Source organism: Dipodomys spectabilis, unplaced genomic scaffold (assembly GCF_019054845.1).
Source record: "Dipodomys spectabilis isolate Male_0828 unplaced genomic scaffold, ASM1905484v1 ptg000050l, whole genome shotgun sequence".
In the NCBI taxonomy this organism is placed as follows: domain Eukaryota; kingdom Metazoa; phylum Chordata; class Mammalia; order Rodentia; family Heteromyidae; genus Dipodomys; species Dipodomys spectabilis.
Window position 1 is genome coordinate 11,139,937 of NW_024870727.1, and position 15,027 is coordinate 11,154,963.

At 39.8% G+C, this 15,027-nt stretch overlaps 2 protein-coding genes across 2 annotated transcripts in view; both read left to right on the forward strand.

Moving 5' to 3' along the window:
- Positions 1–15,027, forward strand: part of Wdr49 (WD repeat domain 49) — a 121,950-nt gene that overhangs the window by 100,948 nt on the left and 5,975 nt on the right. The window contains exons 16-17 of the mRNA XM_042678861.1: positions 4,637–4,746; positions 7,466–7,612. Of these exons, the coding sequence (XP_042534795.1) occupies positions 4,637–4,746; positions 7,466–7,612 (257 nt within the window). The remainder of the gene's footprint in view (positions 1–4,636; positions 4,747–7,465; positions 7,613–15,027) is intronic.
- Positions 9,810–15,027, forward strand: part of Serpini2 (serpin family I member 2) — a 46,294-nt gene continuing 41,076 nt past the window's right edge. Inside the window, exon 1 of the mRNA XM_042678924.1 lies at positions 9,810–10,022. The gene's annotated coding sequence lies outside the window, so the exon portion shown is untranslated. The remainder of the gene's footprint in view (positions 10,023–15,027) is intronic.

Here is a 15,027-nt window from a genome sequence, read left to right on the forward strand (position 1 = left end):
AGTCCTGACCGGGTAGCAGGAAAATCATGGCTCCTCTTTTTATCACAGGCTGGAATGACTGAAGGCAGATGTGTCAGGTCCTGATTAAAACTAGTTCAAGCAATGCAGTAATTTCCCCTTGTATTTTCTGCCAGTACTGGGGCTTGAACTCAGAACCTTGAGCTTGCAAATGTTCTATCACATGAGCCCCACGTCCAGCTGGAATTTCCTATTTATCAAAATTCCATTTACCATTTTCAGCCTTTCCTGAAACTCAAAACTTGGTAATTTGAGCATTTTAACTATGTTCACAATTTCTAGCTCATTTTATTTCACTTTCTATCATTCCTTGGCAACCTTGCTTGATGAATAATGATACTGATATAATTTTATCATTAAAAATTTATATATCTATGTATTTGTGGTACTGGGGTTTAACTGCTTGCTAGGCAGAGGCTCCACCGCTTCAACTGCAATCCCCACTGTGCCAATTCTAAGGGACTTGTTTTCTTTGAATGAGACTATACTTCATTGCCATGTCTATATTTTCAAAACAAGGATAGTTATATTACCTTTTCTGAAAGAGCTGAGTTGGTAGCTTATCCCCACCCCGCCCTGTCAGATGTCTCTGTCCACATAGGCTAGGCAAGCACCCTGTCACTGGGGGACTGGATTTAACCCCAGGCCTGGTTTTTCTAATTTTTCTACAAGGGACACACACACACACACACACACACACACACACACACACACACACACACACACAGCCTGGTGGAAATGGTTCACCCTTCTCCCCAATTTTGATTATTGTCTTTAAGTAGTTGTACAGAGGGGTTTCAATTCAACGTGTCAGTTTTTGAGAACAGTGTGTTTCGATCGACGTCACCCCTTCCATCGTTTGCTCGAAAACATAAAATGCAGAGGTGCCTGACTCAGGCAACCAAAGAGTTCTTGATCAAGTCAAATACCAGTAGCTAATACCTGTAATCCTAGCTACTCTAGAGGCTGAGATCTGAGGATCATGGTTTAAAGCCAACCCAGGCAGACAAGTCCATGAGACTCTTATTTCTAGTACAAAGAACTTTTCCATGTGTGCTAAGCTAAAGAAGAGCAATGCCATTAATTTCCTTCTGCTTTGCTTTCCTCCTTTTGTATCTTTCATGTCTGAGAGATGGAGATAGAGAAGAAGCAAAGTAAGATCTTTCTATGGTGTCCTAATTCTTCAGCATAAAAGACTACATCAGCATTCAGTTGAATATGGTGCAAATTTTATAAAACCATTTTTGACACTTTTTGGACCTATTTTCCTTTCTTACTTAAGAAAGAAATCAAAATTGCCAAAATATTTTCATTCTTCCCTCTACTAGGTTCAAATGTCTAACTCTAGAAGAATTCTGATTTGGTATTATATGTGTATATTGGGAAACGTGCTTCTTTTTTTATACATATTAAATAGTTCTTCTCGTATCTACATTTCCTATTATGATTGCATTCTCCCACCCTCCCTCTCTCCAGGCATCTTCCCCTTTTCCCACTGATAAGTTTTAAAATTCACAAGTATATCTTAAAGATGGAACTGCACTGTGCCAGATTAGATAGACATACAACAGAAGAGATCTTCTCATTCCAGAGACCCCAGTCTCTAGGCTGTGGGGGAATTCTAAGTGGGAGACACAAAATTTTTTCCATTGTACAACATTTTTTCCAAAGGACAAAGATGAAAAAAAAATGTTTGTGCTCCTTAAAAGTTCTGCTTTTATCTAGTTCAAACAACTGGCCTGGAGTAAATCTAAGACTCCCTAGCCATGAAAGAACACAGAACTATGTCATTTAGGAATTATTGAACTACTTGAAAGAAAATGGCTAAAAATGTATCATCAGTTTTGACTTGTCAAGGGCAACTGTCAATTCCATTGGAAAGTGACTGGGCTCTGTGTGGGAAACTCACAGGCCAAGACAATTGTCAGCTTCAAAATGTCCTTTGAGCTTTCCACTCAATACTAAAGACATTATAGGTCTTTTTAGTCTCTCCTTACAAGATACTCTCTAAAACTTGGGGAAAAGCATGTTAAGTGAAGTAAAACAGGCCCAGAGAGACAAGGGAAGCATATTTTCCCTGCTATATAGAAGCTAGATTGGGTGGTATATAAGTGTATACAAACAAATTAACTGAAAAATGGCAGATTCAAGGGAGAACTCAAATACTGTAATTCCTTAAAAAAGGCAAAGTCAAAGTTGAACAAAAGAAAGCAGGTACTTGAAAGGGGGTGGGGTAGGATCATGGGAAAAGGGTAGACAAAGGAAGAGGAGAAAAGAAGGGGGCGAATGTAGTCAAGAATTCAATGTACATCCTTCCAAATTAAGAAGAATGGGAGACGAAGTGGGGGAGGGGTGACACTGTAGTCATAAACTGCTTTGTTAAATGGCAACTCCTTTGTACAGCTACTTAAAAATAATACAAATATAAGCCGGGCGCTGGTGGCTCACGCCTGTAATCCTAGCTACTCAGGAGGCTGAGATCTGAGGATCTCAGTTCAAAGCTAGCCCGGGCAGGAGAGACCCTGAGACCCCTATCTCCAATAAACCACCAGAAAACCGGAAGTGGCGCTGTAGCTCAAGTGGTAGAGCGCTCGCCTTGAGTTGAAGAGCTGAGGGACAGCGCCCAGGACCAGAGTTCAGGCCCCACGACCGACAAAAAAAAATAATAATAATACAAATATAAATGGATAAATAAATAAGAAAATACTTTCAAACGATTGTGCTTGTGACCTTATCAGCTTAGTCAATGAAAGGAGAAGACTATGCCACTTCCTGTCCATTGGAGAAAATGTGAAATAAAAATATATAAATGAGAATTTAGAGAGACTGAAAAGAAAAATGCTAATTTGGGGTGTGTATGAATGCAGCTGAAAATATGCTTTCATGTAGGAGAAATACATGGCAAAGGACAAAAAGGGAAATAGGCTACAGAATATTGAAATAAACAAGAAACATGAGGAAAATTAAATAATTAAAGTCTGAAGGTGTGAAGAAGAAAAAAAGATGTTGATATTAACTTCTGGCTTATATAAAACATTTGAAATATCATATCAATTTGCTTTATATAAAATATTTCAGGGGGCTGGGAAAGTAGCTCAGTGGTAGAGTGCTTGCCTTGCATGCATTAGGCCCTGGGTTCGATTCCTCAGCACCACATAAGCAGAAAAAGCTGGAAGTGGCACTGTGGCTCAAGTGGTAGAGCTCAAGCCTTGAGCTGAAGAACTGAGGGACAGAGCCCAGGCCCAGAGTTCAGGCCCCACAACCAACTCTCCCCCCCAAAAAATGTATTGTAGTATTTTATAATGCCGTTTGAGAAGTAGGTAGGTGGTAAAGAGTTATATTCAGTTCAAGTCCTGGGAAGATAAATAAGAACAGCATTTTATAAAGTAACCCCGAGTCTTTTGTTGTTATTGTTTTTAAATTTAATTTTATTGTTAAGATGATGTAAAGAGGGGTTACAGCTACATATGTAAGGCAATCAGTATATTTCTTGTCGAACATAGTTACCGCCTCCCTCATTTTTTTCCCACTTTCGGTCCCCTGAAGACACCCTCACTCCCTCCCTGCCCCCAAATTGGATAGCTCATTTCCAACATAGTGTCTTGTGAGTATTACTGTTGCATTGCTTCCCCCTTGGTCCTTTGTCTCACCATTTTGTTGTTTCCCTTCCCTTCCTCAAATCAGATAAATGTGTATACAAGACACAGGGTACCAGAATCAAATACAGTGACCCCAAGTCTCAATGCTAAGGTAACAACTGGCACAGAGAAGCACAATGGACATGCAATTTTCTTAATTTATAGTGATACTTGTTTATTTGCACTCACATAGAATTATTTTCATCCAGGAAATAAAATGGCTGATGTAGGCAATGAAATCTTAGAGTCTTTCTTAGAATAAAAAGATAACACATTTTTTTCATTGCTGGACAATTTGGAAGTGCAAGCTGAGAATGAACAAAAGAAAGCAATCCTGTAGCCACACCACAGTTAACAGTTAGGCATGCCGTGTGGCAGACTTTGTTCCAGCATCTGTATAAAAATAAACATGTGAAAACTTTACAAAAAAGGCTACAAGACTTTTCATCATACCACCATAGAGTGTTAGCTTTAAATTTCCAAAACATTTGAAGAAGAAATGTTTTGAAAATATATGATTCAGGTGCTGATGACTCGTACCTGTAACCCTGTCTACTCCAGAGCCTGCAATAAAGAGGATCACAGTCCAAATATGCTAAATAAATATGCTAAATATTGTAGAATAAATATTTATTCTACAATAAATAAATATTGTAGAAGAAAGCTTATTCTGAAGGAAGAAAGTTTACAATGATTGGAGTAAAAAATAATAATCTATCCTAAGCCTTTTGGGTGGTGTGATCTTTAGATCACAGCTTCCTGAGTAGCAGGGATTACAGGTGTGAGCCACTGGTGCCAGACTTAACTGGACTTTTGATTTCATTAATCCTTATTTCTTTATATCACCCCCTGGATGGTAGGCATTTTACCAAAGGTATGAAATACCTCAGGTAAAAATAAGATATGCAGTTGCTATAGCCAAGAGTGTCAATTCAATCTATGATTAGTATTTTGTTTAATCAGGAACTCTTTTCTTCTAGTGTCCGAGCATCAGAAGACATCAATTTACTTATACCCTATAAGGAAAGAAACACCTACAAGAAAAAAGCAGATAAACTTTACTGTGGTGAAAGTACACACAAAGCAGCCAGTAAGTAAGCACGGTAGATGCATGTTTGTATTGTTATTTATAGACTGGTGTGAATGAAGGAAGGCAATATTCTATCTGCCAGGAATGAATTCCTTAACAAACAGAACGTAAGGCTCTCCCTTTAATAAGGGAGGAAAGTGGGATGTAGAGTTATTGGTTGAGCTCTCTAGGTGTGTGCATCAGGTCAGTGACACAATTGTAACATCACATCCTGAAAAGCTTGCATAAAGCGATCACCGAAGATCATTGTATCAATGACATAAATGCAGCACAGAGAACCATTTTGTGCCTGACCTCTCTTGTGTGCATCTGAGAATGTAGCTGTTGATGACTTGGCCGGGAGGATGGTGGCGACCTAAAGCTGGGATCCCCGATGGAGGAGTGGTACAGAAAGGCTTATCAGAGGGTGCAGCAATGCAGGAGCAAGAAGTTGTGCAGGGCTATTTAAGAGTAGGGTTACGATTGATAAAATAATATACAGTGAGTCTGGCATGGGTGGTTCATGCCTCAATCCTAGCTACTCAGGAGGCTGAGAACTGAAGATCGAGGCTGGAAGTCAGTCTGGGCTTTTAGTAAAATCCATGAGGCTCTAATTTCCAGTTAGCCAGTAAAAAGCCAGAAGTGGAGGTATGACTCAAGTGGTAGAGCAGCAGCCTTGAGCAAAACAATCCAAAGGAGAGAACAAGACCTGAATTCCAGCCCAGAACTCACACACACACACACACACACACACACACACACACACACACACACACACACACACAATTATTATTATTGTTGTTGTTATCATTATATACTGTAGATTTTACAAAGGTAGAAGAAAGGATTTGGAGTGTTTTCTCCACTACGAAGGATAAGTCTTTGAGAAGATAGATATATTTAACCCTATTTTAAACACTACATAATGTGTATATGAAAGAAAACTATATATACCATTTAGTATGTACTGTAGCTAATTTAAATAAGGATGAAAACATAGAGAAAATGGGAGATCCATAAAAACTATTTTCTAGTCTAGAAATCCCACAGCTACATATAAGGATGTATTAATCGAGTTTTTGGCTGACCAATAAAGATTTTATTAGAAACAAAAAGTAATTGTAAGCCAGGCTTTGTGTCTTAGCACTCGGCAGCTGAGGCTGAGACTTCATTGAGAATTTGAGACCAGCCTGGGTGAACAAAGAAACAGATCAGTTGAAACAACAACAACGACAACAAAAATCATTATCATAGGGAAGCATCCCATTTAGCAACATAGGTGAGAATGACAGATCTTATTCCACGCCTATCCATTAGGTGATTATCTTTTCATGGAGAACAAACACTGATGTTAGAGTTTCTAAGGAAACCAAACATAATCATTTGTTAACACTTAATGCTCATCCATAAATTAATCTACTCCACAGAATACATCTTTCTTCAGGACTATGTGAAATATTATACCTAAAGTCCTTTGACCAATGCCAGGCATATCTCAAGAACTAAATGCAATTTCATTAGTAATGTTACTGCTGTGACTCTGGAGCTGATGTCTTCAAGTCTATGATCGGCTGATTAACAGCTACATAAACTCAGGCATGAGACAAAGCCTCCAAAACCTCAGCAGCCCTGTCTGTCTCTAGGTACAAAAGATGACGAATCTCCATTAACTTGATATGGTACATTGGTCTCCAAGAGTAGCCTTGCAATATCAAGCATTATGGACAGACAACATTAAAATGTAACTTCTAGTACCAACATCTCTTCTCTCACTCTATTTAATCAGAAGCCAGGAGTGGTAATGTAGAATCATGGTATTGTGGTTTGAATGCTCTCTTGGTTTGCTTGCTCGGCTAGAGTTTTACCACTTGAGCCATGCCTCCAGTTCAGCTTTTTGCTGAACCACCGAACATGGAATCTCAATAGACTTTTCTGCTAGGGCTGGATTCAAACTATTATCCTCCATGCTTTAAGAAGTGCTCCAGGTAATTCTGAAGCATGTTGCATTAGTGATCCCCTGACTTAGCACATGTCTTGCTTGGTAGCAGTTGCTGAAGAGGGAGCCTTTTCCTTGGTACTGAGCTACTACCACGCCCAGCCAGAGGGCTGCTTTCTCTGTTCACAGGAGTATCAAGCACTATGAAATGGTGTCTTGAATGCAGCTTTTGTTGATTTCTGTTTCATTATCCACCTGTCATATGGAGCAAAAAAAAAAAATTCTTTTCACTTTGTTTAAGACTAGACTCTGCTTTTCAGGGCATGATTAAAATAGATTCCCATCATATCATGGTGCGAATAGTAAATGTCATAGCTACAAAGCTGTGGTTTGCATTATAGGGGAATGAAAATGTACCTGTGAAATTCAAGATGTTTTGTTAAACATGGGTGGAGGGAGGGATATGATTTCCCTTTTACAAAAGATACAAGTCTCTGAAACTGGAGCTTTTCCAAAAAGAGAGAATATCCATTTTCAAGGGAAACTGGCAAAAAAGAGTACAAAATTCAAAATGAAAAATAAATGGAAGGAAGCCTTGATTCATCTCTGTCCCTTTGAATAGAAAGAACCCTGGACTTATTTTGAACAGCTGTGTTTAGAGGGTTTACTGATTATTGCAGCTGTACAAGCTGAGTAATGAGAAGGTGAAATTAAAAAAAATTAACTCATGAATGTGCTAGCTTTTTCCAAGGAATTAATGCTATCTTTTCTTCTTCTCCTTCCCTAAACCTTGTTTTTGTGAAGATGCATTTAGGTCATTAAGCATCGGAGCCCTACGAGAGGTACCTGAGGTGAATAAACCTGCTTTTCTTCTAGACCCAGACAAATATTTTAGGAGAGAGCTGGAAGAGGAGAAACCCCATGTTCCAGCACGGCCTCTACTTTCTGAAAGTATGTCCTCAGCCCTCAACCATTCCCACATCTCTTTCCGTGCAAATTGGTCCATTTTCTAAGCATGGAAAGAACTACATTTCCTGTGTACAGTGGACAGTGAAACCAAATATGATTTGATTGTTGAGATTGACAGGTCAGCTGCCAATTCTGCTGTCAAAAAAGGAAAGTCTGGATGAGACACTGCCACCCTCACCCCATCCCAGCCAAATAACTTTAATTTTCCAAACTGATACCAGGGAAAGAGCCATCACGAAATTGCTTTAGAAAAGAGTCTCTGGCAATCTCGTTTTGTTCTTTTCAGGCCTCTATAAATAGAGGCCACTTAAAGTGTATTGTCTCCCTAGCTTCCAGCTGCAGAGAGAGGCTACAAAGAGAGTTCCAGAAAACTGAACTTGGAAAATACAAGTGAATGATCTCTGAAGATTTGGAAACAAGATGTTGAAAAGGATGCTCTTTTTTTTTTGGTTCTTTCTCTCTCAGACTATTTTTGTCTTTCTGAGTTTCTAAGAATTTAAAGAATAATTTCTGTACAAAAATCTCTTTTACAAGGTGGCGGCATGAGGGAGACAGGGGTTGGTACAGCACCTGGGTTCTATGGAGAGCATTGAAAATAATGAATGAAAACACACCAGTGGCCAACTTGTAACTGTCACAAGATCAGAACTGTCCTGCAGATGTCTGAGTTCTCAACTTTTCAAATGCTCCAACACTACATGGGTTCAGCATCCTCCTTGAGCAATGAAAACCCTTGGCTGTAGGAGGGTGCTTCCTATCTTGACACTAATAGAAGTTTTAACTTCTCTTCTTTTATTGGTCCCCAGAGGCTAGGAAGCACATCTGGTCATCAATTTTTCTTTTTAGAAGTAATTCCCCTTACAAGCTTGGAACAGCTGTTCCTCTCCTCACCACTTTTTCCAGGCTACTTGTCTGTGTTCATTATCTTTTCTTACAATTTTTCTTTGCTAAATTTATAATCTTTTGTGTGTTGTGACGTGGGTCATCTATAGTTTGGCTCAATTTTCTTTAAAAGCCTGAAGCTCATCATATTAGGGATCTCAATAATCTTTATTGCACCCAACAGATCTATCAATGTGTCAGCTATCATAACAAAATCAAACCAGGATGATCCACCTTTACAAATGAATGTGGGATGTATTTATTTTATTCTTGGCAGCCACAGAGAGGATCTGGGGTCACGAAGAGTAAAAAGGGATCCAAGGAGCTAGGGAAAAAAAATCCACAAAACACAAACAAACAAAAGATGCAAGCTGGGTCCTGGTGGCTCACACCTGTAATCCTAGCTACTCAGGAGGCTGAGATCTGAGGACTGCAGTTCGAAGCCATCCTGGGCAGGAAAATCTGTGAGACTCTTATCTCCAATTAACCATTTGAGAACCAGAAGTGGGGCTGTGGCCCAACATGATAGAGTGCTAGCCTTGAACAAAAGAGCCCAGGCCCTGAGTTCAAGCCCCATGACTGGAAAAGATATAAACAGGAAACAGAATGTTCAAAGAGCAATCAGTTGGAGAGGGACAGGTAATAGTTAGAAGCAGGAACCTGTACCTCTCTTCAGCAGCTGGAGTCCCTGGCGTTTGAGGTATATTTGATATTCTGTAAAAGGAGGAAAGTGCAGACAGATTCTGCTTATGGGCTAGAAAGATGTGCATATGGACAAAATAGAAATAATGGCTGGGGAGAACTCTCCAACACATGTAAGACCATATGAAATTTTTGAAAAAATAATTTTAACCAGGATTACTTCTAAAAGATTATTTTTTTCTGCTTTGTAATTTTCTTTCTTCAGCCTTCCCTCCTTTGCTCCCTTTAAAAAATATTTTCCACTCATTTATCAGTAGTCCCATCTTTTAAAAGTTTCACAAATGCTCTGGGTACTGTGATCTTAACTACCCTGGAGACTGAGCTCTGAAGAATAGAGCTCAAAGGCAGCCTGGGCAGGAAAAGTCTGGTAGACTAAGATAAACAATAAAAAGCATGGCCCTTATGGTAGAGTGCCAGCTGAGCAACCTTCACTCCAAGCCTAATATTGCCACAAAATAAGTTTTACACACTTGTAAGGGAAACTGATGTAAACCACTAACAACATGGAAGATACGTCACATGACAGCTGGGGTGAGCATTTGCAGAGGCACACAGGAAGAGATACACAGGAAGAGGTCAGCCTCTGTCGGTTCTGTTCAAGACTAAGCAAGAATACAGAGTGAGAGTGAAGAACCCCTTTGAGCTCTGACTGTACGACTGTGTAGGAAGACAGAGAATGACAAAAGAAATGGAGACTAAGAAAATCCAGCACGAAAAGACCCATCAAGGATGAAGGAAGGGATTGGAGTAAAGATGTTCCAAGCTGACAACAGATCAGCTATTATAAGAAGTTGCCCACACTTTACACGTGAGTGGAGAAAAATGGAATGGGTGAAGTTTTGTATTGGTTGGCTTAGAGATGCTGGTATGCTATTTAGAAATAAAGGCAGAGAGGATGGACACACAGGATTGTAACATACGCTGGAGTTCTACCAGCAGATACTGAGATACCCCATAGACATTGAAAGTACTTAATGTATCCTTAGGAAGACACTGAAGTTTCTGATATCTAATATCTACTGGCCAGATGTTGGAAACAGAGAGATAATGCCTAGACACTCAGCCTTCAAAGATCTGGAAAAGTCTTGCTGGGAAAAAAATAGACAAGTAGATTATGGCTGTGGTGCACATGTGCAAGTAATTATGGCTGTGGTACATATGTGCAGTGGGTCCTATGGAAATACACGGACAAGGAGCGATAGCTTCTCAGGGAAGTAAGAGTAAGCCGGTGTACATATATAGTATGGGCTGTATATGAAAAGTTGAACTGCCACTAGTCAGTTAAGAAAAGTGGGAGATGGTATTTCTGGTAAATGGCTAGCATATGCCAACGTCAGGTGATATGAATAATGAGGCTTGCCAAGGGAGCTATATTTGCCCCAAATGTGTAGCTTCTGGAGAGAAAGATCAGATCATCAATACTGTAGTAAGGACCATGCCATTTATTTTGAGAAGAAATAAAAAGCCATTTACACATTTCAATGAAATGCTTGGGATTGCTCTATTTTATCTCTTCTTCAGGTTTTACATATCTTTGCAGTATTCTTTTAGTGATTGCCCTGGCAGTACAATGCCCTATAATGGATTCTTTATTTCTACTTATGACTCTAGCTCATCTTTTACAGGCTGAAACACAGGAAGTGTTATTTAGACATTGAGGGCACTTAGATACTGTAGCATCTTTTTAGTATGGGCTCATCCACCAATAATGTCCTACTAGGTTATGTGTTGGAGAAATGAATTTATTTCAGGATATTTTCACCGAGTTTAACACTCTAGATGGCAGGTTTGAAAATTTTCCGCTCTTTAGAGATAACACATTTCTCTGCTCACATAGTTCCTACTTTTAAACCCTAATTTTACTATTACTGATGCTTCTCACTCTGGCTGCTTTAAAGGCCTTTATTTTTGCCTTTCACCAGTTTTACTGTGTTGGACCTACGTAGAGTTGTCTGTGCATTTATATTGATAAGGTTTCCTAGAAATTCTTAAATTTATCATTTTTTAATTGGGAACGATCTCCAGCCATTGTAAATATTTCTTTCCCATTCTGCCCTCCTCTATTATTCATAGATAGTTTAGACTGTTTGTATTACATTGCAGATGGTTTCATGATCACCTTGTCTTTTCATCTTGTCTTTTCATCTTGTTTTCTAGTCTGGGTTTCCATTTGAATTTCTTATACTGACTTACCTTTGAAGTCACCAATCCTCTTCTTTTTGTGGTCCACATTGAAATCCAACTAATTAGTATTCAATTTCTAGTTTTGTGTACTTCTGAAACTGGACACATAACACCATCCCTTTTATATACATTTTTCTTTTCCATGGAAGCTATCCATATTTGAATCCCTTTTTGTTCATCTTTTTGTTTTACTCCTCTCTTCTCCTCTCCTCTCCTGCTCTCATTGCCTTTCTTTTCCCTTCTCCTTCTCCCTCCCCTTTTTTGCCCCTCCTCCCCTCTTTTCTTTCTCTCTGGGCTGGAGAAGTACCTGCAGGATCCTGTTGCTACTGGAGTCTAGTGCTGGAGAGGCCATAGGGCTGTGTATCTGGGCCCAGGAAGAGGAGTGCACTGAGCATGAAAGGAATCTCTCCATCTCTCCTCCAGTGCTCATGTCCCCCCAGTGTCCTCTTATGAAAAGGCTCAACATAGAGCCAGCCCACAAAGAAAGAACTGCTCCCTGGGGCACTTATTCCTTGTGAAAAAGCATGCATTGGAGAATGGATTTGGTGCTTTGGGTAAGACACTATGAATGGCTTCATCTCATCTCATCTTTGTCTTCAGGCATTTTTCACTTTTCCTGGGGTTGTTACCTTAGAACTCACAGTCATTGTCCATGCTATATTAGAAGGTGGTAACCATCTTTTGGATTCATTTATAAAGGGAACTAAACATGGAAGCCATAAATGCATAAATACCAAATCTCAAGAGTAAGAGTGGCTTCAAATGGCAGTTCTACTATTTGCTAGCTGGAGGGCTAGCTGGATCAGTGAAAGTCTCCGTTTCTCAATTTCTTTCGAGGATGTGACCTTTGTGTGGGGTACCGTCTTCATGACATTGTCATAAATGTCGAATGAGGCAACCCACATCACACCTTTAGCACAGTGCGATACAGAGTAAGAACTGGATACATTTTGTTTATGGATAATACATTGGTACTACTATTCATTCCACGAGTAGATGTCACAATTCTGTGGTGTTGGAAGCATAACTGCTGCAGTTTTCTCTACAAAAGATTTATCATGTTGTGAGATGAGAAATAGAGCAGCCACATTTTTCAGGGATCAAATTTGGAGCCTTTATTGGAGTGCCAGTGGTCTGCAGATGACTCCTCTCACAAAGATCTTCAGCCCAGTGAATGCACTTAGCACTGTTAGAAAACTGAGCCCTGAGAGCCGGAGAGGAAAGAAGGAGCAGAAAAACAATACTAAAAAACCAGATCAGCTCCAATGAGGAGCTGAAGTGGGACATCATGTTGACCAAGAGGAGCACCAGGATTCAGGACAGGAGCATCAGGTATGGCCTACACATGCCTTAGCTGGTCTAGGCCTGCATAGGGTCAGGACAGGGGGCCAGGGCCACAGGGAGTTTGAGAGTTCATGACTCAAGACTGGCAGACCCAGTAACCTATTGTCCAAGTCCCTGCCTCTGCCTCTAGAAATTCAGTCACACCCAGTCACCTGGGAGGTGCAACTTCCCTGCCTCTACTATGAAGACAAGATGGCACCAGTTAAACCTAATACTCTGTATCCACCACCTGGCCAAGATGGCGCCGGTTAGATTCAACATCCTTACTTCAGTAGCATGAGTTTTAATAATTCATGTAGGTTCATATAGATGGTAACTAAACCACAAAGGTTGATATAGATGGTAAATAATTCACACAAGTTCCTAGGGATATAGAAAGGTCTGGAGGAACATTCTAGAAGGTAGAGACAAGTGTCCACAACTGTAAATCCTTCCAGATAAACTCCCTTAGTCATATGGTGTCAAAACTATGTTCCCTGGAGAGCCTGTTCTCCTTCATACTTCTCAAGCCAGCCATTTTACTATAATATTAGCTAGCTTCATCATTTCCATTTAAAATTGTTCATCTCCAGGAGGATGCCACAGAATTTTTTAAAAATTCTTATTTATAGAATAGCACTTAAAAATTTTAGTGCTATTATTACTGAAACTACCATAAGTTTCTTTACTGTGTTGTATCCACATTTCTGCAATGTCTATAATTACATTGTGCAAGGGGTTATCTGTAATTGTGCAATGAGAGGCCTTTTGGCAGACTTACTTTGAATGTTCTAAACTATTACTTTGAACTTGGGACACTTTTCCAACACTTCATAACCCCAGGTGATTTTTTTTAGTGCTACCTATGGGGTTTTAATGTTCTTTGGTATTCTCTTTCTTTCCCTTTCAAGTTGAAACATCTTTTACACTCTCTCTTTAGCTTCCAAGTTGGTCCCAATGGGTCCTCAAAAAGCTTGAAATCCCTCTTTGATATGCTTTATTCAAAAACTTGGAAAGTACTTAGAACTGGCTTATGGTCAAGTTTTGCCAATACATGTCCCCAGAACACATTCTATATCTGTAAAATCTTTGAAATTTCCAGTGTGGAGGAAATACTGTATTGGGGATACCTCTGGGAAACGTATTTTTTGTTATTACCATAATAACAAGTTTTTAAAGACAAAATGGGAGACAAACTAAAGGGGATGGTATTGCTCATAGCATTGCTATAGAGAAAATACTCAGTGAAGAACACCTCAGGGGAAAAGAAAGAAGTGTGAGCTTTTCTAGAAGTTAGAAAAATGAAGATGCCATCTCAGTCTGTGGAAAATCATACGGAAGGACAGTCTCATGTTAAAGTGGAATGGTCCTTTGTGGTTAACTGCTTGTGGAATACAAGACAATGGAGGAAACCATCTTTGGCTTCCTCCAGACAAGATGTAGGTAAAAGTGAACACTGTCAAGTTTTCATTGTGTTCAAAGTGGATCATTATCAATCATTGCTAAATACTCAGAGGTGATCATAAATCTCCAGGGCAGGTGAAGCAGGCTATCGGAAGTCACCTCAAGGATTCTTGCTGATATTGCTCCTACAAAACCCTTCAAACCATACATTGTGGAGTGGCAGTTTGGGGTCGCTGGCAATCCTGGAGAAGGCAATTCCAGGGATGGCCAGCTGGAGTCTGCACAGCCATCTAAACTGTCATGCTTCAAGTCCAAGATGGAAGAAAGAAAACCAGAAAAGTCAGTTTGGAGATTCATAGCTACATATGGAAAGAAATGAGAAGAACTGAAAATTATATCATAGTTGACAATTTTGGCAGACTCCCCAAAGCCTTATCTCCAAGAAAGGAAGGGAGCCCATTAAATCTCTACCAGACAAGGCAGACTTTGCATATACAATCAATGGTTTACTCTGTTACGCTGCTTTCTGGTGCCATGACAAATATCTGCATAAAAAACAATTTATAAAGAGAAAAGATTAATTTTGCCTCATACTTTCAGAGATTACTTTCCCTGGTGGCTTGGCCTTGCTGCTTTGGGCCTGTAGCAAGGGAGCAGTACCTGAGGAAGCTGCTTACCTCAGGGATGCTGGGAAAGAAAAAACAGATGCAAAGTCCCATCCTCCAATGACCTCACTTCCTCTTAAAGGTGCTATCACTTCCCAGTAGTGCTAGGGACCGGGGACCCACCTTTAACATGTGGACTTTGGATCTTTGATATCAACCTTTATACTTACCTACAGTTTACCCAAAAGAGACAAAACAGTTATGAACAGTGTTTAGTACCCAGAAATCTCTCAACCT